General features: G+C 45.0%; 1 protein-coding gene across 1 annotated transcript in view; it reads left to right on the forward strand.

Annotated features, from left to right (window-relative positions):
* Nucleotides 1-25,399, forward strand: part of FER1L6 (fer-1 like family member 6) — a 129,343-nt gene that overhangs the window by 16,277 nt on the left and 87,667 nt on the right. The window contains exons 6-15 of the mRNA XM_060116195.1: nucleotides 1,064-1,142; nucleotides 2,433-2,589; nucleotides 3,425-3,611; nucleotides 4,631-4,823; nucleotides 7,780-8,132; nucleotides 12,666-12,774; nucleotides 13,534-13,705; nucleotides 18,669-18,789; nucleotides 21,533-21,633; nucleotides 24,899-24,989. Of these exons, the coding sequence (XP_059972178.1) occupies nucleotides 1,064-1,142; nucleotides 2,433-2,589; nucleotides 3,425-3,611; nucleotides 4,631-4,823; nucleotides 7,780-8,132; nucleotides 12,666-12,774; nucleotides 13,534-13,705; nucleotides 18,669-18,789; nucleotides 21,533-21,633; nucleotides 24,899-24,989 (1,563 nt within the window). The remainder of the gene's footprint in view (nucleotides 1-1,063; nucleotides 1,143-2,432; nucleotides 2,590-3,424; nucleotides 3,612-4,630; nucleotides 4,824-7,779; nucleotides 8,133-12,665; nucleotides 12,775-13,533; nucleotides 13,706-18,668; nucleotides 18,790-21,532; nucleotides 21,634-24,898; nucleotides 24,990-25,399) is intronic.

Genomic DNA, 25,399 nt, shown 5'->3' on the forward strand with positions numbered 1-25,399 from the left:
CTCCCTCTTCTAGATGGCAGTATTTTCAAGTGTTGAAGACACTTGAGTTACCATTGCTCTTCTTCCACACTCTCAGTTTTCTCTTTTCTGGGTTAAAAATTAAACTACTGGGGGTTTCCCTGGTGGCGCAGTGGTTGAGAGTCCGCCTGCCGATGCAGGGGACACGGGTTCGTGCCCTGGTCCGGGAAGATCCCACATGCCACGGAGCGGCTGGGCCCGTGAGCCATGGCCTCTGAGCCTGCGCATCTGGAGCCTGTGCTCCGCAACGGGAGAGGCCACAACAGTGAGAGGCCCGCGTACCACACACACACACACAAAAAGTTAAACTACTCCTGATTCTTCAGCAATTTTTCATGCAGTGTGACTTCTGGACTCAGGCCCAGCTCTGCCAGCTTCCTTTAGAACTTCCTAATCTTAATAGTATTAACATAAAAATGTGCTGCTGTAACCAGCCAGGCACGCTGCTGACTTCTAATCAGACAAAATATTGAGGATGACAGCCTCCTTTGTTTTGACTATTGTACATGTCCAAAACTTCTCAAGGCAATAAGCATGAGTTCTCTGAGAAAGTTGTGAGCAAAGTGTTGTGGGATTTTAGGAGAGAAAGGGAATACTTTCATCTGCGGAGGATCAGGGAGGGCTGCTCAGAGGAGGCAACATTTGCTCTAGGCATTTAAAGATGGATAACATTTCAAAAGGCAGAGATGGGTTTGAAGAGTGGGCTGCCCTAGAGTTCATTTTGGCTACAAACAAACAAACAAACAAACAGACAAACAAGCAAAAAACACGTTTTAGGCAGTGAGATTTGATAGGTGTCCTTCAATAGAAAATTAGCTAAAATCCTGCTAGGAGATGAGGTACAGCTGCAATACTTTGGACGCCCTGTACAGCCAGCCCTGAGGTTTGATAACCAAATGTCACTGTGCTCCAGATAAGTGTGAAGGCCAGACAAGGTTCAAGGCCTAGAATCCGCTTTGAATGGGTTTGTCATGAACCCATTTCACAGATTTATCCTCAAAGAGAAATCTAGTGTTGTCGGACTCACCACTCCATCTCTCTCCAGGTCTTTCACCACAAGCTGATAGGAGGTGTATTGATCGGCTCCTTCAAAGTGGACCTGGGGACTGTGTACAACCAACCTGGTGAGAAAGCATTGCCTCCCAATCTCTCTCTGTTACTCTTCTCTTACTGTGACACCTGAAGGTCAGTTAGTTTATGCGTTCTTCCATGTATCCATTTATTCAATAACACTGAGCACCAGTTTTACAAAGTGGAGCAAGACATGGCTCTTTTACTCAAAGTTCACAATCTAATGATACAAATATCTTATATGTTCATACATCTGAGCAGTTAAAAATTTTTTTTTCACAAATTCTGTCCAATTTACTGCTGCGAGACACAAGAAGGAAAGTTGGAAGGGTGTAGAAGTTAAGAATATGGACTCTGGGGCCAGATTGCCTGGCTTCAAATTCCACTCTACTCTTTCCTAGCTGTGCAACCTTGGGTAATAACTTGACTTCTCTGTGCTGCCGTTTCCTCATCTGTAAAAATGGGGATAAAATAGCACCTCCTTTATAGGGTTGTTGGAGGATTAAGTGAATATATACGTAAGTGAATATATGCATAAGAATGTATACATAAGCACTTTATAGGATCTAGCACAGAATAATGACTGTGACGTGCCATACGTGGGTTTGCTGTAATTATTATTATTAACCCTGATTTGTCAGAGGAGCTAGGTAGTCTGTCCAAGGTCAAGAGCTAATAAGTAACAGAACCAACAGCACACATAGACCTTCTCATGAAAGGCCCCTTGTCTTCAACAGTGATTCCAACTCACATGACCCCAAGGGGGCCAGGCAGTGAGCATCGCTGAGTGCAGTGGACTGGGTTTAATGCAGTCAGGGGTGACGGAGGCTATGGGAAATGGGGGGCGGGGCTCACAACCCCTGTGGAAGGAGTAGCATCTACTCAACTCCTTACCACTTACAGTCGTGTGGAAATGTGGGCTCCGTGTGGCCAGATCTAACAGTCTTTAAAAAGATAAGCCTGAAGTCTAGATTTTGTAAGAGTTTTGAAGTTTGGGCTCACTGTGTAGGTCAAACAAAAAGATCCATGAGCAGCGTTTATGGCCTGTGAAATCATGTGTGGCTTCTACACTGCATTAAGGTCCTCCTCTCCGGTCAAAGCCAGACTGCCGTCCAGGCAATTTCCACTACATTGAAGGCTTCCCAACTCCCTGTGGCAGTTTGGAGAAAAAGATGGAGACGTGGGTAGGAAGAGAGACAGGCAGCACGAGACTTGGAAATAACTGTGATGAGCTGGCCCCTCCTGGGGAGTAAAGGGTGGGGAGGCTTCGGGTAGGAAGAGAACTGGATGGAGCGTCGGGGTGCATCCGTGCAGGATATCTGAGCTGTCAGGACGTTTTGCAGGTCATCAGTTCTCCGACAAGTGGGCCCTGCTAATGGACCCCGGCAACATCAGGACTGGCACGAAAGGGTACCTGAGGTGTGACATCAGCGTGACTGGGAAAGGAGATGTCTTAAAGCGCCATCCCAAAGCCTCTGATGCCAAGGAGCACGTAGAAAAGTGAGACAGGTCCATCGAGGACCATGCGAGAGAAATGATACGTCCCAGTTTCCACGTCTCTTTCTTCTCCCTTTCCTTACGGGTTCATGAGAACTTCCAAGTTCAAGGCCTGTCCAGTGGGGATTCTGCTCTGTCAGAGGCACCACGTTGTGTCTTATCAAAGGCATCACTGTCCTTTGGGAGGTCAGCTTCTAGGATGAGAACAGCCTGTCTTCCTATAATAACCCATAAAAGATAAGCTATTCCTAAGCCTATCCTATTGCTCTGAATTTAGTTGATTTTTCTTTGAAGGAAGAATAATTTCAGCCACTAGCTTGTAAAATGGGAAGACTTTATGCGCCTCTCTTAAGTGTTTATTCTTTAATTCCAGGACCTGAACGAGTTTGCATTCACTCTATTTTTGTTGTTGTTGTTGTTGCGGTACGTGGGCCTCTCACTCTTGTGGCCTCTCCCGTTGCGGAGCACAGGCTCCGGACGCGCAGGCTCAGCGGCCATGGCTCACGGGCCCAGCCACTCCGTGGCACGTGGGATCTTCCCGGACCGGGGCACGAACCCGTGTCCCCTGCATTGGCAGGCGGACTCTCAACCACTGCGCCACCAGGGAAGCCCACTCTATTTTTTTAAATTAATTTTTATTGGAGTACTGCATTCACTCTATTCATACCCTGTGCTGTCATTTACACTAGAAAGCAAACTCATTTTAGCGATGAATCCTATTTTTTCAGATTTTTCTCCTGTATCAGAATTCTTCTTTCTGCCTCCAAATTGCCTCTACCTTTTCTCTACTCTTTCAAGTGAGAAAGCTTTTTTATGTCTTATTTTTGTCCCCCCCAAGGAACCTTCTGATCCCACAAGGATTTCCATCAGAGAGACCCTGGGCCAGATTCTACGTGAGACTCTACAAAGCTGAAGGGTTGCCCAAAATGAACTCCAGCATCATGGCGAACATCACCAAATCATTTGTGGGTGACAGTAAGGACCTCGTGGATCCCTTTGTGGAGGTCTCCTTTGCTGGGCAGACGGTGAGGAAGGGTCATCACCAATCCTGGCAGACCTGGACTGGAATCCTGCTCTTTACCCAGGACATTGCTGGTCAAATGACATTAAGTTAAAATCAAAATTAGGAAGTGCCCAGAGAGAGGAAGCTTGTCACAAAAAGGCTTTACATCACATGGCAGGAAAGTAGTGGAGGGTCACCCACTTCCTCACCATTGGAGCTCGTGGAGAGAAGTGAGGGGAGGATCACGGTTCAGCACCCAGGCAGGCAGGCTTCCTTCCTCACCTCTGGCTGCTTCTCTGAGCTGTTGCCCAGTACCCGGTCCCCAGAGGATTACCACCTCCCTTTCAATCTGTTCTACAATCTACCCAGCTAGTCCTTGTCCTGCGTAAGCCTGGACATCCCTGTTCCCAGCTGTTCCCTGCTCAAGAGCCATTGGAAGTGCTAGGGCCTGGGCACATGGTCAGAGCTTAATCCTGGTTGGCCGGACTTGGAAGCTTCAGCTGACACACATATTGTTTCCACCTGGCCCCTCCCCTTGGCAGGGTGAACCTTGGACTATTTCTATCTTGGACCCCATTGGCATATATAGGACATATATAACCCCCATATAGGACACCACCTCCATTGTATGACGAGGAAACTGAGGTCCAGACTAGGGACGGGATTTGCACCAGGTCCAACTTTTATAAAACATGAAGTCAGGCTCTAACTATATCTGCTGCAATCCTGGAGATGTATGCCACTCCTTCATACACAGGTGTCAAGTTCACCCCAACCCAGTGGATGATGAGAACTTCCTGAGGGCAGGACCTGTGACAACTCACCTTTGTCCCAGATGCCCAGCACAGTGTCTGGCACAGAATAGGACATCAGTAATGTTCATGGGGTGTAACTGATTTCCATGGGTGTTGGTGGAATCAGGTTCATTATTTTTGACAACTCACTTTATATTTCCAGCTGGTGTAAAGAGTTTTCTTTAGTCGGTCAAGGGCCCCTTTCATTTCCTTCTGTGGCTCACATTTTCCTGGCTTTGTTTTTTAGGGGCGAACCACAGTGCAGAAGAACTGTGCCAATCCTGTGTGGCACGAACAGGTGGTTTTCAAGGAAATGTTCCCTCCCTTGTGTCGGAGGGTGAAAATCCAGGTATGGGATGAAGGCAGCATGAATAATATAGTGCTGGCAACCCATTTCATCGACTTGAAGAAAATCTCCAATGAACAGGGTGGAGATAAAGGTAAGGCCTCACATGTCTGACTTGGAGATAGGGTCTCCAAATGATTGATTTAGAGCCTTCATCTTCAAAAAGAGAGGGTTGGAGCAGGCAATGTCTTAGGCACCTTCCATCCTCTGTGTGGTCTGTAGCTTGGGTTGATTCAGGGTGGTGAACAGAGCCAGACTCTGGGAACCACGAGGCTTGTTCCCTGTCCCATGTCTTCCAGGAACATTGCTGTGTGTCCTTGAGGAAGTCACTCCCTCTCTCTGGGCCTTAGGTTTCTTAATTGAAAAATGAAGAGTTTAGATTAGATAAGAGGTTGGCAAACTGTGATCCATGGACCAAATCTGGACTACCACGTATTTTTGTATGGCTCACAAGCTAAGAATGGTTTTTACATGTTTATTTATTTATTTTTAAAAATTTAATTAATTAATTAATTTTTACTTTTGGCTGCATTGGGTCTTTGTTGCTGGTCACGGTCTTTCTCTGGTTGCGGCGAGCAGAGGTTACTCTTCGTTGTGGTGCATGGGCTTCTCATTGCGGTGGCTTCTCTTGCTGTGGAGCACGGGCTCTAGGCGTGCGGGCTTCAGTAGTTGTGACACGTGGGCTCAGTAGTTGTGGTTCGCGGGCTCTAGAGCGCAGGCTCTGTAGTTGTGGCGCACAGGCTTACTTGCTCCATGGCATGTGGGATGTTCCCAGACCAGGGCTCGAACCCGTGTCTCCTGCACTGGCAGGCAGATTCTTGACCCCTGTGCCATCAGGGAAGTCCCGGTTTGTACGTGTTTAAATGGTCCAAAAAATATGGTGCCCTCAACTCACAATGGGAGCTCAAGAGCATGAGTATTTCAGGGAGGTCCTGCTGACTGCACTCAGAAAACCAGGGCAAGAATGGAGAGTCCCAGATAATCCACTGAGTCAGGCAAAGGAGTTTTCACCCAAGATAAAGCTCTTTATTTATAAAACCTAAATTAATAGCTGTTAATTCTCTAAATACCCCAATCTACCTTCCCTTTTTAAAATCCCAATGCAGTCTTCCTCTGCACTACAAATTTGCATTGATCAATGTATATATTTGTGTATATGTGTGTGTGTGTGTGTGTGTGTGTGTGTGTGTGTATATATATATATATATACACACACACACACACACACACACACACATTATACTGAAGGCTTGGCTTAAGCAGAGAATGAGATTTACACATTTTTGTGCCCTGCACAGAGTGACACCATAGAAAGGCCTTAATAAATATCTACTGTTTAAATATTCATGATGTAGGAGGATTTGCCACAAGATTTCTTTATGCAGAAAGCATGCTCTGTCCACCTACAGGATTCCTCAACCAGACATAAACATGTTACCCACAGACTTTCCTGGTGGCGCAGTGGTTAAGTATCCACCTGCCAATGCAGGGGACACGGATGCGAGCCCCGTTCTGGGTAGATTCACATGTCTCGGAGCAACTAAGCCCGCGAGCCACAACTACTGAGCCTGTGTGCTGCAACTGCTGAAACCCACGCACCTAGAGCCCGTGCTCTGCAGCAAGAAAAACCACCGCAATGAGAAGCCCACGCACTGCAACTAGAGAAAGCCCACGCACAGCAACGAAGAACCAACGCAGCCAAAAATAAATAAATTAAAAAACAAACAAACACGTTACCCACAACTTTTCAGAAACATCTTGATGGGTTCAGGGAGATGCATAACAATGGTTTAAAAAGTAGACATCGGGGGCCATGGGAGGGGGACCGGGGGGGAATGGAGAGAGGAAGTTTTCAGGCATAAAACTATTGACAACAATAAAGCATATGGAAACTTTTCCTCATCAAAAAGCGGGGGGATTGTTAAGCAAATTATGATATATACACTTATTAAGAGTAATGGCTAATATTCTACACATCTCTTAAAGACTTGTGTGAAGCACTTAACATTATCTCTTTTAATCCTGATAGGTGAGATAGATACTATTAGCACCCCCATTTTACAGTTGAGGAAACCATGGCATTAGGAAGTTAAAAAACTTCCACAGCTTGAAAATGGCAGACCTGAGAGTTGAGATTTGAACCCAGGCAGTCAAGCTCAGGACCACCATGCTATATACTGCCTGTCAAAATGGAATATTCTGTTGTCAAAGAGATGTTTGCATAGACACCGTATATTTTCCCAGATGCTCTGTATTAAGAAGGGAAACTACTTATGCTAAGAGTAAGTTAAGGTCACCAGGTCTTTTCAGTTCTACATTTAGAATATATCTCAGAATATTTACTTCTCTCAATCTCCACTACCATCGCCCTGGTCCAAGCCACCCCTGTCTTCCGTTTTTTTTTAATATAAATTTTTAAAAATTTATTTATTTTCTTTATTTATGGCTGTGTTGGGTCCTCGTTGCTGTGTGCGGGCTTTCTCTAGTTGCGGTGAGCAGGGGCTACTCTTCGTTGCAGTGCACGGGCTTCTCGTTGCGGTGGCTTCTCTTTTTGCCAAGCACGGGCTCTAGGCTCAGGGGCTTCAGTAGTTGAGGCACGTGGGCTTCAGTGGTTGTGGCACGAGGGCTCAGTAGCTGTGGCTCACGGGCTCTAGAGCACAGGCTCAGTAGTTGTGGCACACGGGCTTAGTTGCTCCGTGGCATGTGGGATCTTCCCAGACCAGGGATCAAACCACTGTGCCACCAGGGAAGTCTGTGATATTCTTTTTGGTTTTGTTTTGTTTTGTTTTTTGGCCTCACCAAAAATTTGCGGGATCTCAGTTTCCCAACCAGGGATCGAACCTGGGCCATGGCAGTGAAGGCCCAGAATCCTAACCACTAGGCCACCAGGGAACTCCCCATGACAGGATATTCTGTAAATATTTTCTCTTGTCTTTTCTTTATATTTTACATTTCTAAATGAATGTGCACAATTTTCATAAAGCAAAAAAAAAAAAAAAATAGCCAGCTTGAAAGCATAACTAGACAACTAAAGCTTGGTATCTTTACAGGCTTTCTACCCACATTTGGACCTGCCTGGATTAACCTGTATGGCTCACCCAGGAACCAAAGTCTGATGGATGGCTACCAGGAATTGAATGAAGGTTTCAGAGAAGGCGTGTCATTCAGGGGCAGACTTTTGGTGGAGATTGCTGTGGAGATCCTCTCGGGAGGGACACAGGAGGCTAAATTCTCCAAGGCACTCAAGGAGCACAAGCTGTCTTCAAAGGACAAAGACTCCAAATCTTCCAAAGGCTCAAGTAAAGGCAAGGGTGACAAACCTGATGATGGAAAAGCCCAGCAGGCTTCAGACAAAACCAACTCAACAGAGGTCGAGGTGGAGCCTTTTGATGCGCCCCTGGAGGTAGACGTCTGAGCATTGCTCCACCGTGTCTATGATTTGAGCCCAGAGCAGGGACAGCACCTGCCACAGGCTTCCAAAGACCCGCAGAGGGGACACTGCCCCTGCAAAACATGTGTTGGCTCAGCCCTGGATTCCGGGGCTGCCTCTTCCTGCTCACATCACAGCCATCTGCTCATTATACATTCCATCCGCGTCCCCCCCAAATACGGATTCCCATGGCAACCAAAGTAAAAGAGAAATAAAAGGGCTCTGGGGGAGCTGGTGGGAGTGGGTGGTGGGGTGATGGACTGAAGTCTATCCGTGTCCTAATTTTCTTTAGTTTTGTGAGCTTAGCGTACACTCTGGGTGTGAGATAATGTGGGATGAGGGATGAAGAGGAAGGAGAGTGAGTGACAAGCTGTGGGATGAAAGAAATTGAGAAACCTATTCTCCAGCCCCGCCCGCCCCCCCCCCCCACGGCTGTGGGGAAATCACAATTGGAAGGAGTGGTTATCTTTGCTTGTGATTCAACATAATGCACAGCAGCATCTTTTAGCCCAATTCTGTGTTATGGTAGAGAGATCTGGGGCTCCAAGAGGAATACAAACCATGAATATCCTCTCAATTGTTTAGTTCAGCAATAGTACTTTGTAGTTGCCAACGAAGGAAGTTTATGTTTTGGTGGGTAGATTACAGCTTGGATGATTCTACCTCTGGGAGTGTGTTTCTCAGGTCATCCAGGCAATAATTTTAGATGGGGAAGGGAGGCAATGGCCAGTCTTCCTGAGCTGTCCGTTCCTAGTAGAGACTAGACACATGGAAGGATTTTTAGTATGTCGGTCATCTTAGCTTTGGAAGAGCCGCTTAATTTTACTGCTGGGACCTAATAAATCTTAAGAAACAGTGCGGGGGAGAGGTTGTAGCTCAGGGTTGGAAATCTTGGGGATTGGTCCTATTCATGGCTCTGATACTAACATCTCTCCGTGTTTCAGTTTACTCATCAACAAAATGGGGTGGTAATGGTCCCTCTGTCGTAGGCGCCTCCTGGAGTGAATGAGGGAATAGTTGTAAAATGGTCCGCAGAGTTCTTAGCACATCCATGGTGAGCAGGCAATACCTTTGCTATTGCTGTGGTTACCAGTGTGTTTCTATGGTTTACTCTCACCACCAGGGGAAGGTTATTCAGAGCTCTCCACCCTGCTTGACTGTTTTTGGACCTTGCCAAAAATTGTGGGTAGCTTAGTGGCCACCTAAACTGATATCCCCTGTATCTGTCCCTGTTGAGACCAACCATTCTTTTCTAAACAGAGATTGCAAAGTGGAAAGGGGTTAGTTGAAGATTTCTTTAACCTAAGTCAATATCTTCAAGATATTTTGCTGAGGTCATCTGAAAAATTAAAGTCTAGCAGAAAGCCAGGGTGACTGGGAACTTATGTGGGGAAGAGCATCCATTTTTCTACAAGGCCAGGGGGCCATCTTGGCTATTGCATGGTCTGAGAGGGGAATATTCAGACCCTTATTTCATTCAAACTTTTATTTCATTCAAACCTTTATTTCTCCTCCCCCCTCCTTTTTTTTTTTTTGTGGTACGCGGGCCTCTCACTGCCGCGACCTCTCCCGTCGCGGAGCACAGGCTCTGGACGCACAGGCCCAGCGGCCATGGCTCACGGGCCCAGCCGCTCTGCGGCATGTGAGATCTTCCCAATCCAGGGCACGAACCCGCGTCCCCTGCATCGGCAGGCGGACTCTCAACCACTGCGCCACCAGGGAAGCCCTCTCCCTCCTCTCTTAATCTTGGCTTTCTGGTTTGTGGTCAGTTCCTTGCTATGTTTATTAGTTATCTATTGCTGTATAACAAATTACCCCCAACTTTAGCAGCACAAAATAAACAAATGTTTATTTCTTCTGTGGGTGAGGAACTTGGCAATACCTTAGCTTGGTGGGTCTGGCTCAGAATCTCTCATGAGGTTCCCATTTAGATGTTGGTAGGGGTAGCAGTTATCTGAAGGCTTGACTCAAGCTGTAGGATCTGATTCCAACATGACGCACTCACATGGCTGTGGGCAGGAGGCCTCAGTTCCTCACTACATGGACCTTTCCATAGGCTGCTTGAGTGTCGTCATGGAAGATGACTTCCCCCAGAGTGGGTGATCCAAGAGAGAGCAAGGCAGAAACTGCTGTGTCTTTTATGACCAAATCCATGGAAGTCACACCCTGACATTTAGGCCACATTCTAATTGTTAGAAATGAGCAGCAAGTCCAGGCCATGCTGAAAGGGGTGGGGCGGGGAATTAGCCTTCACCTTTTAAGGGGAAGATTTTCCAAGAATTTGTGGACATATTTTAAAACCACCACACTGGGCTTCTACCTTTCCCAGAGCCTCAACAGCTCAGAGTTCGCCCTTACCAACATGGTAACATCCTTTTTTTGCAGCATCTTCTTCTTTTTTAGCTCTCCAGGGTCCTCCAGCTCTAATCTCCCTTGCTGCAGCCTTACTCACATTGCGTATCTGGACAAATGAAATCCCACGTTGCTGGCTTTCAAAACTCACCCTCATCACCACCATCAAAGCTTTTCTCCCTTAGGTCAAACTTTGTATTCATTTTTAAATCCTCAACATTGGAAGGAATAAAAATAGAGTCTGACTCCATGAAATTTATGGAGATAAGACATACAAAATAAATATACAGGAAGTGGAAAGTGATAAGTGCGATAAGTAGGGACAGAGAAAGTGCTATTATTTCCTGGAGTGAGTGCAGTATAATGATTAAAATGTTGGGCTCCCAAGTAAGACAGCTGGGTTTAAGATGTGGCAGTATGGTGCAGTGGTTACTGCCCCAGCCTCTGGACAAACATTTCCTCTGTTTGAATCTTTGAGCAAGTGACATAAGCTCCTTAGGTTTATTTCCAATAATAACCTCTACTTCATCAGCTCACAGTGAGGATTTAATGGATTAATACAACAAAGTGCTTATTAGAACAGAGCCTGGCACATAGTAAGTGCTCAATAAATATTAGTCATGTTTAGTAACTTTGGACAGATATCTTAATCTTTCATGGAATTGCAGTGTCTTCATCTTTAAATGGGTATAATAGAAAGATTCCCCTCCTAGGATAGTTACGAGAATTACATGAGGTAATGTAGGTAAAATTCTTAATACCACATCTGACACATAGTAAGAGTTCTGTAAACATTACCATCATCATTTTTCTAACTCAGGGAGTCAGTGGATGCTTCCAGAAGAAGAGGCATTTGGGTTGGACCTTGAAGGGTAGGTGGGATTAAGACATGAATTATAGTTTAAATAGTTATGGTGACTGCCACTTGCAGCATTGATGTGAGTAGGCTTTATAATAGGTATTGCACATGGGTGATCTCATTTCTTCCCCGTGTAGGTCCTACTATGATGTTTATTTCACAGACAAGGAAAATGACACCCAGACTAATGGACATGGCTTGCCCAAAGTCAACAGCTAGGAAGTAGCAGAGTTGGGATTTGAAGAGGGGATTGCCTGGCCTTGGAACCTGCTGTCCCTCTTCCAGGCACTATGACCTCCATTCCCTTCAGGTCTCTGAGTGGTTTTTAACCTCCTCCCAGATAGTAAACTTGGCCCCATGAAGGTGCGATAAGGGGCTGGCTTACAGCCAAGGGACACAGTGGGGCAGGTGGGAGTGGTGTGTGCTCTGTGACTAAGAGCCAGCACTGGGTCCCCACCCTGTCCCACATTTTCTGGTCAATAGAAACATTTCCTGCTGATGCCAACAGCACAGGAGGCTCGTGTGTGAAGGAAGGGTCTCAAAAAAGAGAGAGGGACAGAGGTCAGGGCTCTTGATTGAAGGGAGCTCTTAATCTATGAAGCCACGACTGCTTTATTTCCTTAAATGAACCGTATTGCTTTTTCTGTTGAGCTTAATAAGTCCAAGGGTAAAACCAGAAAGAACAGACTATAAATCCAGCTCATTCAGCTTCTTCGCTCAGAAATGTGATGCTGTGTCATGTGGTGTCCCAGCTACACATGCTCCTTGAACAATCAACCTCTTAGAAAGATACGTATACCAAGCTTACCTTTAAAATAAAAGGAGGGCTTCCCTGGTGGCGCAGTGGTTGAGAGTCCGCCTGCCGATGCAGGGGACACCGGTTCGTGCCCTGGTCCGGGAAGATCCCACATGCCGCGGAGCGGCTGGGCCCGTGAGCCATGGCCGCTGAGCCTGCGCGTCTGGAGCCTGTGCTCTGCAGCAGCAGAGGCCACAACAGTGAGAGGCCCGCGTACCGCAAAAAAAAAAAAATAAAATAAAAGGAAATTTGATTGTAAGGTTGAAGCTCAGAAGGTGGAGACGACATCATTCTAGATAAGTGGCTGAATTTGGATTTGCAGTTTGTAGGTCCTGGTTTCTGCCAGTCTGATTAGAGGGGAAATTATGTGCCATTTCAGGCTGACACCAAGACTTAAGTTTCTATAAATTACCTTGGACTGGGTTGGCATCACTAATTCAGCTTCCTCCTGCTAAAAAAAGAGCCAGCCCTGTCTAATGTATTTTTTTTCTTTCTATAGCTTGTACCAGAAAAACAAGAGGAATTTTTACTCTTTGGAGCATTTTTTGAAGCTACCATGATTGACCGGAGGATTGGAGATAAACCCATTAGCTTTGAAGTTTCTATTGGTAAGTGCAGACAAGCACGGTGCCTGGCACATGGCATGAACTTTATACCTACCTCTTAAATAAATGAATTAGTGTGTTACGTGAAGATGGTAACACTGTGCTGGAGGTTTGCACCTCAGGAAGATATGAATAAATCCTTGTCCCCTCTGGTGTCAATATGTAAGGGATAGATTTATTTTCATACTTAAAAGAAAGGATGAATAGTATAATTTGCATTCAGACAGACTTGGACTACTAATTCTGGTTCCCTTACCCTAGGCTCACTTAATTTCTCTGGGTCTCAGTTTCTTCGTCTGTAAAATGGGGATAATGATAATTCCTCATGGAGCTGTTGCAAGGGTTTAATGAGTTAATGCATGCAACATGCCACACATATAATAGGTGCTGTTATTATAACTCCCAGCAATCTTCCTGGACTGATGTACATCTGGGAAAACCACTCCAAGAAAGAGCATTCCATCAGGGAAGGTCTTGATTTATATTTGGGAAGTTCTCCATCAGTGGAGCAGAAGGAAATGGAGATGGAATCCAGTTAATTTGTAACTTAAGCAATTTTTACAAAAAAGAACCTAAGACATATGTTGATGATGGCTTAGTATCATTGTCAATCTTGTTTCTTTGGTCTGCCCATCACTCTACCTTCATACTGAGAGTTTATTTCCCTGCCCTGGGAAGACATAAACTTGGATCCTTTCTGCCAAGCAGCCTGATTCTGCTTATTGACACCTGGCTCTTCTCCCCTTGCTACTGGCTCTTCAGGTAACGTTGGGAACTTGATTGATGGGGGATTGCATCATGGGAATAGGAAGAAGTCACTTGACCCAGCTGAAGAAGATGCCCTTCCACTGCTGCCTGAAGGAGAAGGGGACGCAGCCATGCCCATGGTCTCCACCACTCACCCCGAGAAGCCACTCGTGACAGAAGGGAACAGGTAGGAGACACAGCAGGTGAGAGTAGCCGGGGTTTCTGACAGTAGAAGCTTGACCAATTTCTGGGACTGTTTGATTCAGTTCTTCCCTAAAACTGGAAACATTCTTTATCTTATTTATAAGGACAAGGTGCAAACAAAGGCAACATGGTAAGTGCCACTCTTCTGAATTCTTAGTAACATGTTGACAATTCTCCAAACGACACATCCAGGGAATTCATTTAAGGGCAGAGCAATGATGATGGTTATTATGATCATATCTGAAGCTCCATTCATTCTATAACTTTGGAGCATAACAAGGTAGGAAGGTCAGATGTTAAAATTTCAATGCAAAATCCTATTAACAGTTGTTATAGTCATCTGAATATAATGTAAACACAGGTTGGTGGAATTATTAGATACATGATTTATTATCTTATTTTTGCCCACCATCAAACTGAAGAACTCAAAAATGAGTGTCAGCCACCAGAAAAGACCATTTCAGAAAACTGCTGGGGCACCTACATGTACCCTCACAGATCGTTAATCCAAGTAACATTTCAACATGCAAAGAGAAGTGAAATTATAGAACTGTCTTAAGAAAGTGATGTCAACCAAATGGTTTATGAGAAGGGAAAGCCACACGTAGAGAGATTCTTCTGTGTTCTGAGCTTTATGCTATGAGTAAAAAAATATGATCTCGCTGGATTGTCATAAGAGAACATTGCTTTCCCTGTTCACATGTGAGGGGATTGGAACCACATCGTTAGTTCTCTTCAATCTTTGCTCTTCTCTCTCTGGGCATGAACCCATGGCTTACTGACCACTCTTAGAATAATGACTCTCACATCTATTTCCCCAGACGGGCTTCCTTCCTGAGGAGCAGGTCCAAACCCCTCCATTTGGGTGTCCCTGGATTATTCACCAGACTCATTGTCTTCACAGACAACTTTGCCCCTTTTCCTATCTTTCCCATCTCAGAGACCGGTTATACCATTGTCTGCATCCTCCAAGCCACAGATCAGAAAGTTGGTAATTGTTCTCTTTTCCTTTCCTACCCGTATCCAATTAGTGATGTAGTCTGGTCAATTCGAGTTCTCAAGTGTGTTCTCTATTGCCATTTCTTGAATCTGGCCTGTCAGAACCTTTGGCCTCAATTATTTTAAACACCTCTTACCTGGCTTGGATCTGTTTCAAGAAATTCACCAAACTATCTGTCTGAACTCCCCAGTCCCCTGATTGACATTATACATTCGCTATCTGTGGCTTTCAGAATTAATTTCAGAAGACATTTTTTTTTTTTGGCGGTACGCCGGCCTCTCACTGCTGTGGCCTCTCCCATTGCGGAGGACAGGCTCCGGACGCGCAGGCCCAGTGGCCGTGGCTCACGGGCCCAGCCGCTCCGCGGCATGTGGGATCTTCCCGGACTGGGGCATGAACCCGTGTCCCCTGCATCGGCAGGCGGACTCTCAACCACTGCACGACCAGGGAAGCCCAGAGGGCATATTTTGTTGATTTGACCCCTACCCACTTCTCTATGATAACCTCTGGGTATTCCCCAAACCCCAGCGTTCCCGCAGAGCCATTCCCCAGATGGGTCCTGTGGTTTTTGCTGTGTCTGGGCCTTTGAACACGCTCTTCTTTCTGTCAGAGGCAACAAGCGCCCTCCTCAGAACTGCTCGCTTCCATTACCTTTCAAGGCTAAGTTCAAGTTCCCTTCCCTGAATCCCAAGTCTTATTTGGACTTCTTACCTCCATCAAACACTAATCACACTGCATTAAGATATTTTTACTAGTCTGTCTCCCTATTAGACTGTGAGTACCCTGAGGGCAAAGGACTGTGTCTCATTCACCTTTGGATCTGCTCATCTCCATGCCAGGCATGTAGTAGACGCTCATAACTGTTTCTGAATGAGTTAAGGACATGCTATAACCGGGTTGGGCACAGGGTACTATGTGGGTAGAGAGGGGAAGTGGAGGAGGTGAAGAGATGGGAAAAGTCACAACAAAGGTGACATCCTAAAGGGCGAGAATGAGCTTAAGGGATAGAAAGCGATTGTCTGGGACAAAGTAGGAAGCAGTAAGTGAAAATAATCCTAGCTGCTTGTCCTCTCATTTTTGAGCATGGCCTACATTTTCTAAAGCCTGTCTCTCCCATGGACCACACTCCCCCTCCCACGGACCACCTTCTTTGGGGCCTTTTTTATGGGTCCCTGGCAGCCACACTCGGCCACCCTCCTTTACACGCACCAAAAAGGACCCCAAACTTCCCAGCCCTTTAATGGCTTCTCTGTCCAGTCTCGAAACTGAGGCCATCAATGAACAGGATGGGTAGCTCTGGGAGGCTTTTATGAGATGCTCAGTGGTACAGTCTCGAAACTGAGGCCATCAATGAACAGGATGGGCAGCTCTGGGAGGCTTTTATGAGACGCTCAGTGGTACTCTGCATCCTTTCACCTGGATCCTTTTGGCAGTGAAAACATCCCCACCTTGTTAGACTAGCCCGGTGTTGACTGTTGGCGGGGACGTCAGGGGATGTAGTGTGGGAAGGGTTTGAGAGGAAATGAAAGCTCTACGGAGCCCTCAGATGGGCCTCACATTAGTCCTGACGGGCTGGCTTGAAGAGACCAAAACGTCATGCTGGTGTTCTGGGGCTTTCTATTCCCGTCACTATATCGAGGCTCTGTCCACATCGTGGCAAGCCAGGGTGGTAGCAGCTGAACCGGAAGGTTCTCTAATAGACCCACCACACACACGCATGCACGCACGTGCACACACAACATACACACACATGCACACACACACAATTTGTCTGTTGCCTCCACTGAAATACCGTATAAGGGGCGGTTTAGGAGGACACTTGAAACGTCACCCTGCATTTGTTCTGGGCTTTCCAGTTTCACAAAGCACGTGCCTTCCCATACAGCTCAGATATGGGGCTGGAGCTCAAGAATGAGATTGGAGCACAAGACATCCAGAGTTGGGTCATCATTTGCTTCTTAGGGTTCCAGGCCCACGCTTGCCCAAAGTCACAAGGCCGGTCGTACGTCAGGGCAGCCATTCAAACTGGTAGGCTTCTCTTCCCACTGGCAACATGGTGCCCTCCCATCTGCTGTCCTCCATCTGCACTGTCATTTGCCTGAAAGACCACCGCATCCCGGACCATGCTGACCCAGTAAGACCCGGAGGACCCTGGGCACCAAAGACAGAGGCTCTGAACATCCTTAGCACAAAATCATCCAAACCAAAGAAACCTTGGAACAAAGTACAACAGTGAGTGGGCATTTATTTAGGTGCAGGATTCTCAGTGCCATAATTTTTCACAAGATAAAGGAAAGAGCAGTTTCGGAACTTCTTTATTTTTAATTTTTATTTTGTTCTCCTGCTGTAATAATAACCTCAGTTTCTGCCAAGAATGTACTTGGCTTCTCTTCTGAATGGATGCCTGCTGGTTTATTTTCTGCAGAACAGACCATGGGGCACCTTTGCTAACTTTATGGCCTCTAGAAGAAATCTGGAGGTTGGAGAGCTAAAAAGAACAACGATGCATTCTTTCAGGCTGAAGTTCCCTGTAGCTTTTTGGAATGGAAACAAAGCTTTCTCTTTCACCTCACCACGCCAGCCCAGCCTCTATAAGCGCGCATGACTCCAAACACTGTCCACATTTATTAGGGCCACCTGTCCAACCACGCCCATGACAAGAAATGTGCTCCGGCCTGCCTTCCACGTTTCTCTGCACACAGACCCAGGTGTTTGTGGGACAATTATAGGCGGCTGGGGGCAAACCTAGTTAAGAATATATCTGTCTTGGGCTTCCCTGGTGGCACAGTGGTTGAGAGTCCGCCTGCCGATGCAGGGGACACGGGTTTGTGCCCCGGTCTGGGAAGATCCCACATGCCGTGGAGTGGCTGGACCCATGAGCCATAAAAGAATATAGCTGGGCTTCCCTGGTGGCGCAGTGGTTGGGAGTCCGCCTGCCGATGCAGGGGACACGGGTTCGTGCCCCGATCCCGGAAGATCCCACATGCCGCGGAGCGGCTGGGCCCGCGAGCCATGGCCGCGGAGCCTGTGTGTCCGGAGCCTGTGCTCCGCAACGGGAGAGGCCACAGCAGTGAGAGGCCCGCGTACAGCAAAAAAAAAAAAAAAAAAAAAAAAGAATATAGCTGTCTTTAGGCAGGGAACTTCAGCTTTTTGCTACACCTCTCCCATCTTCCCTGCTTTCACATCCATCCCTTTCCTCCTTGGGAAATGAATTCTACCAGTTAGTTCCTTCTTTTCTGTCTTCAGTCTCATCCTCTTAACTTTTTTCTTATCATCATTTAAGCATATCCAACCATCACCATCAGCCATTCTCTTTGGCTCCACAGCTCCTCTTCCAGCTACTTTGCCATCCCTCTCGTCCCTTCTTAGTCAAGCAGGTCATCTGCATTACTGGCACCAATGCCCAGCAACAATAAATTTTGTATGGATGGATGGATGGATGGCGAGCCATGGAATGCTGAAGTTTAGTTTGAAGCACATGACTTCATCTTCATTCATATTATTACCCTCTTAGATTTCTCTAGCGATTTCAGTTTATAAAATACATTCACATCTGTTATCTCAGTTGATCCTTACACAGTCAGGGCCCAGCATATAGACATTAAAAGGAAAAATATGTTAGTTTTTCTCCTTTCTCTCTCCTCTCAACTGGAAAGAGAATTCCTCCTTGAAGAGGGCTTGCCTTCCCTCTGGTGATCATTTCTAAACTTTGCCCTGGGTCAGAGGGTGGTAGCTGTTATTACCTCACCACTGTAGTCATATAACAGTTCGTTGCTTATTGTCCATGGATCCCCAAGTAAAGACTAAGGATGGAATTAATAGTTTGACTATTTTGTCATCACCCTTCCCCCAACCCACCCAGAACATACAAACATGAATAGGTTACTGGGATTGTCTGAAAAACACGGATCACCAACTAACTTCCAGACCTAATGTGTTTTCCCAGGAATTACAACTATTTGCCATTCGAGGCCAAGAAGCCTTGTGTCTATTTCATCAGTTCTTGGGGAGACCAGACATTTAGGCTGCATTGGTCCAACATGCTGGAGAAAATGGCGGTCCTTCTGGTAGGTGACTCTGACAGGTGATGGATTTCAATATTGGGAAGCTGGAGGCAAAGGGAATTGTTTTCCACCCAGTAGAGGGTCTTGACCTCAAGTGAATTGAGGCTGCTGCATTTGGAGGACACCTGGCTCCTACCACACGGACCCAGGGGAATGAGAATACATTTTGCAAAATCCTGTGACTTTAAATCAAATTATCCAAATTCAAATCCCTGCTCTGCTTCTAACTGTTATAGGACCTAGGGACAGGCCACTTTCCCAATCTCCAAAGGCAGGGGATGGACAGCTTTCTCACAAAATGGATAGATCTTAGCTTCAACTAATATACAATCCTAAGTCCTTAACACGGTGGACAGTTCCTCCAAGTTCAAGCCCTGACACCTCTCCAGTCCTACATCTCACGTGCTCTTCCTCCTTACTGTGTTCCAAGCATGGTGGTCTCCTTTCAAGTGTCTCAAAGAAACCAAGCTCCTCTGTGCCTCCTAGCCACCTCCATGCTGTTCCCTCTGCCAGGGCTGCTTTTCCCCTTCACGTTTCTCCTGTGAAGCCCAGTCAACCTCTAGGGCTCATATTTAAGCACTTCCTCAGAGAAACCTTCTTACTTGTTCCCTTTTACCCTCTTCCATCATATCCTGTTCTTTTCCTTCAGAATTATTTGAGGAATTGAATGTGTGAAAGTATTTAAAACAGCACCTATATGTGAAAAATACTAGGCTGTCCCACCCAACCCCTGCGGGGTAGAGGCGGGGAAGAAAACCTGGGGACACTGCTTCTTCGGTATCTCCTTCCCTTTGTGATTCCTTCTCGTTTACTCCACCTTTCTCTTTCCAGCCCACACATCTCACGGGCAGTGTCCTCTCCTCTCTGGCCCATTGTGCCTCACCACGGGACCCTGGTCTGATCCCTCTCATTCCATGAAAACCCACACGAAGAAAAGCACACGTTTCTCTCTCCCGTTTGCTTTATAATTCTGTCTCCAATTGTGTAAAACACGGTATTGGGGGCTTCCCTGGTGGCGCAGTGGTTGAGAATCCGCCTGCCAATGCAGGGGGCACGGGTTCGAGCCCTGGTCTGGGAAGATACCACATGCTGTAGAGCAACTAAGCCCATGCGCCACAACTACTGAGCCTGCGCTCTAGAGCCCATGCTACGCAAATAAGAGAAGCCACTGCAATGAAAAGGCCATGCACCACAACGAAGAGTAGCCCCCGCTCACCACAACTAGAGAAAGCCCGCGTGCAGCAACGAAGACCCAACGCAGCCAAAAATAAAATTAATTAATTAATTAATTAAAACAAAACAAACAAAAAAAACCCCAGTATTGCCTCTGGCTATGGGGATTCCAGACATCATGGAGACGGAGCCTGAAAGTGGTCATGCAGGCCGGGTTTGGAGTCATGCCATGGGGAGGCCATGGACTCGTTTTTAATGGCTGGTCTTGCTTCTCCTTCAGACAAAGTAGTTTATTTCTAAAAGGCTTGACCAAACAAATCAGAATTTTTTTATCCCTAGAGGCCATAGTAGCCTTGAGCACTTGTTTCTAATTCTTTCTCAGAGCCAGGATCCCTGCCATGCGTGGCATATCATGGCTAACCTGACTGAATGTTTACTAAGCACCAAGCACAGTTTGAAGAAGTCCACATCTCCCTATGGGGCTAGAGGTGGGTACCATTATTACCAGGTTTTACAGATGAGGAAACTGGGCAGAAGTGGGTGAGGTCACCTGATAAAGCCTGGATTTGGATGTCGTAGGTAGTCTGACTCCCAAGCCTAAACCTTTTTTTTTTTTTTTTGCGGTACACGGGCCTCTCACTGCTGTGGCCTCTCCCGTTGCGGAGCACAGGCTCCGGACGCGCAGACTCAGCGGCCATGGCTCACGGGCCCAGCCGCTCCGCGGCATGTGGGATCTTCCCGGACCGGGGCACGAACCCGTGTCCCCTGCATCAGCAGGCGGACTCTCAACCTCTGCACCACCAGGGAAGCCCCCAAGCCTAAAACTTTAACCGCTCCACAGTGTTGCCTGTACTTATAGTGAAGGGGGAAAGAGGGAAGTATATGTCCCTAGGCATGTGATGGAGGATGTCGTTTCTGTAAATTCTAGCAAAGCAGTGGTGACATGTACATTGCCCCTTGGGTGCCATTTTCCTCCAAGCCATGAAATGGAATCCTAGAATTTAGGATCCAAAGGAAAAGTACAATGATTAAGTACACAAGCATATAGCCATTGTCATATACAACCTGTCTTCTTTTCCCTCAACACCCCACCCCTGACAAAACCCCCCATAGTCAGAAGAATTGATAGCCTGTTAGTTTCAGGGATTATTCAGTGTGGTTATACTCCTATATAACAAACTGGCATGAACATTGCTTTTGAAGTTTTTGATAATTCTATCTAATTTACTCTACTTTGTTAGGTATTTTCCATGACATTAGGTTTCCCTCACAAGGTAGATTCTAAATAAATGGAACTCAGTTCAGGAATAAATCTGGGACAGAAACAATGAGTTTGAGCAACACAGGAGAAAACTTGAATCTGGACCAATTCCAGTTAAGAAAGGAAGGTTCGAAGTTAGAATGCAGTAGCATTTCCCTGTTCAGACATACAAGAAAAAACAAGAGATATGTTCCTTCATTTTCAAAACAAAATATTAGCTCAATATTATTTCTGTGGGTGTTAGAATCAGTATCTCCACTATGGTGTCTCATTCCCACCTCTCATCCCCCCACCTCTGTGGTTTGTTTTCAGGAAGAAGGTATTGAGGAAGTGAAAGAACTGACTAAGATTTCAGAGGAAGCCCCGGAAGAGAAAATGAAGATGGTGCTCACTGACTTCATCAGTCAAAGCAGGTACTGCAGAGACAGCTGTCATCTGGGTAGCTCAGCAGATATGGAATCAGCTTTTAATTACCTTAGAAAATGGTCGATTTTACATGCATTCATATGGGCATTGAATAGTGTTATATCCATCTTAATTTTGTTCAGTAATTTAGCTGCAACTGTGGGCTCACTACTGCTTCCTGACACTTAACTAAAACATAAAGCAAAAGGGGGAAAAAAAAAAGGAAAAGAGAAGAAAAGAAAGACTACAGAGACATTTTATGAAACAAGAAAAATGCTGGTAGTGTTAGTGTCAAGCATGGCTCTTTGCATCTCGTAGGTACTCAACAACTATTTGGCAATTAGATGGATAAATTATATCAAATGCTATTTAATAGAATTTTTTATATACCACATTAATAAGCACCACTTAATGACTCTTATTCCAGGAGGTAGACAATATAATAAAAGATGAAAAAATAGGGTGTATTAGTTATCTATTACAGAGTAACAATAACCCTCAAATTTAGTGGCTTACACATATTTATTATTTCACAGTTTCTTGGGTCATGAATGCAGGTGTGGCCTAGCTGGGTCCTTTGCTCAGGACCTCTCCCAGGCTGCAGTCAAGGCATTGGCTAAGGCTACAGTTACCTCAGGGCTCAACTGGGAAGGACTCACTTCCAAGATCACTCATACGGACATTTGCAGAATTCAGTTCTTCATGAACTGTTGGATTGAGGATGATTAAGGACTTCAGTTCCCTGATAGCTGTTGTTTGGAGGTCATTCCCAATTCCTTGCCACGTGAGCCTCTCCAAGCTACCTCTCACAACATGGCAGCTGACTGCATCAGAGTGAGCAAGAAAGAAGAGTCAGGGAGAACATGCCAATAAGATGGACGTCACGGTCTTTTATAACCTAATCTTGGATGTGACATCCCATCAGTCTTGATGTCTTCTGTTAGAAGCAAGTCACTAGGACCAGTGCACATTCAAAGGGGATGAATTGCACAATGGCAAGAAGAGCAGGAGGTGGGGATCATTGGGGCCATCTTAGAGGCTGCCTTCCCCATAAGGAAACAACCTGATGAATTAGGTCAAGACTTGAGCAATAATGAGAATTTGTTATAATAGAATCAATGGAAAAGGAGTGCCTATTCATGTGATGGAAAGAAAAAAATTAATAGATTCTCGTGTTCAGCTTTGTAAGTTTTGTCTTTCCTAATCTCTCAACTACCCAACCTTTTTTACTTAAAAAAAAGAAAGCAAAGAAATAAATATGTAGTTTTTTCTCTCTTTATTTCTTTTCTGGTTTTCATATAGAAGCGATATATATCAGTGCTACTCCTGCTGTGAGCTAAGTGTCACCTGCAAATCCCTTGAAGCATCTTTAAAAGCTTCCTGGTCATATTTTTAGAAATAGTGGGCAAATTAATAGCTCAATAACTTTTCTCTATTAGAGGGTTACTTGGAAGTGATAATTATTCCCTTTTCTCTTCAAGTTTAAAGCCAACTGAAAAAAATATTCATGAGGGTCAGACAGAGATCAAACGTTCATTTTATATTTGGTAAACCTGGATTTGAGAAAAAAGTTTGTACCTGAGGTCAAGGAGACTTTGTGGTCCCCCCACCTGTTTGAGGTTGAGCAGCTGGACTCTGGGGCTTCCCCCAGGAAGGGACAGACCACCTGCTGTGTATAGGTGAGGAGGCTGCCCACGGCTGGCAGTGGGCCGGGTCTGAAAGATGAGGAGTGAACAGAATCATGTGCCAAAGTCATCTATCCCCATTCCGATGGGGAAATAAGTTACTTCTCCCCCTGTGAGGAAGGGAGAGAGATTAGAAGCATCCATAATGTTTCCTAGAGCTGATCCATCCTGGGAGTGGAATGGATTCCTTCTGCCTCTAGGAAAGAAAGGTAGACAGGTGGTACCAAGACTCCCTCGTCAAAATAGACTCCTTTTTATTCTTTTTAAAAGTGAAGAGAAAATGCAATGACTAGTATGTCCAAAGAGAATTTCTGATTGAAGTTTCCAATTACCAGCAGGCAGAGCTCTGGGGTGGGACCCCTCCCTGGGAGGTATGGCATCTTAGATCCCCCTTTTGTTCTTTTGTAATTGATTCTTTTCATCACAGAAATACTACGTGCTCATCTTCAACAATGACAAAATGCAGGATGTATAAAGGAAAAGTGTTTCAACTCTCTCTCCAATCCCACTCAGAGAGAAGAGTTTGATTTGTCTTCCTTTTTTTCTGTGCATTTGCAAACACACACATTCATAAAAATACTCTATATTTCTTCATAAACATCACACACTTTGTTCAGCAGATTGCTTTTTCACTCAGCAATGTATCACTGGTATCTTTCTACAGTAGTACCTAATAGTCATCCCCAATGTTCAATCACGTGATATGTATCATGTAGTATTTAACTAGTCCCTTATTTTTAAGTTGTTCTGATTTATTTTGCTACTATAAACAATGCTACAATAAACATTAATATGTAAACATATTTTTGCAAGAATTTTCAGTTATTTTTGAAGGATAGAATTCTAGTATAATTTTTGGATCAAATTATATGGACATTTAAATTTTGATAGATGCTGTCAAATAACCTCTTAAACATTATAATAATTAACACTCTCCTATCATAATAGAGGAGAGTGACTATTTCCCTTTGAATATTATCAACCTTGAATATTACCTGGTTTTTAGTAAGTGAAAATGGTATCGATTTTAATTTAAGTTATTGCTGATGAGGGAATATCTTATTTCCCCAAATTTAAAGTCATTTCTGTTTCTTCTTCAATTGCATTCATACCCATTACCATTTTCCTATTGAACACATTTTTAACTTCATCCCTCAAAACGTTACTATTCAGTCCTTTGTATGGTTTTAAAAATGTGAAGACATAGCCCAGTTTTGAGTCTAAAATATTTGCTCTACATACAATTTTCAGGAACATTTTGGTGTGTGTTAAATTTGTAAGATAAAGGAAAACTGCATTATATTGTGTTTGCTGTTATGAACTTGGATAGGAATCACAATAGGTATATACTGAAAGAAAGTAGAAAAACAAACATCCCCAAAACTAATGTGAGGCCTGGCACTATTTCCCATTCTCATTTTGTCTCATAGAAAAGTTAGTGCCTTACTGCTTCATCCAAAATGAAAAATCTTGGTTCTGTGGCTACATCAACTTTCCCATTGTATTGCAGAAAGTATACTTGCAAATCTCTGGAATTATATAAATGAATTTTCACTAAGTAGATTTCAAAATTGTTATTCTCTTATAGTGCCTTTATCTCTGAAGTGGAAAAGAAACCCAAGATGTTGAACCAAACCAATTTAGATAAGAAACGACTTACGCTCTGTTGGCAGGAGCTGGTATGTGAAAATCTATTTATACTTTTGCAAAGAACTAAAACGTGTGCTTTAAAAATAAACCTCATGGATGAAGCATAGGTCATAGAGCACATGAGGATAAAGTTCTAAAAGTTATACAGTTGTGTGATATAGAAGAATGAGAAGGGAATAAATAGATGAGTGAGTTGGAGAGGAACTAGCATTTACTGAAGGTTTACAAGAATGAGCTAGAAGCCCACCAGCTCTACATTCTATTCTGATGTAGGACTTGTTCATTTTCTTGACGCTTGTATTTTGTCAAAGGCTGTGGACTCTTTCACTTAACCTTCTGCCTCCTAAGCTGAGAGACGAAAAGAAATAACTACCTCTCCTTGGTGTCCTCCCATTATGAATTGTGTGAAAAGCTGTGAGCACTACCTGAGGGCACGGCA

The sequence above is a fragment of the Mesoplodon densirostris genome, chromosome 13, assembly GCF_025265405.1.
Source record: "Mesoplodon densirostris isolate mMesDen1 chromosome 13, mMesDen1 primary haplotype, whole genome shotgun sequence".
Lineage (NCBI taxonomy): Eukaryota > Metazoa > Chordata > Mammalia > Artiodactyla > Ziphiidae > Mesoplodon > Mesoplodon densirostris.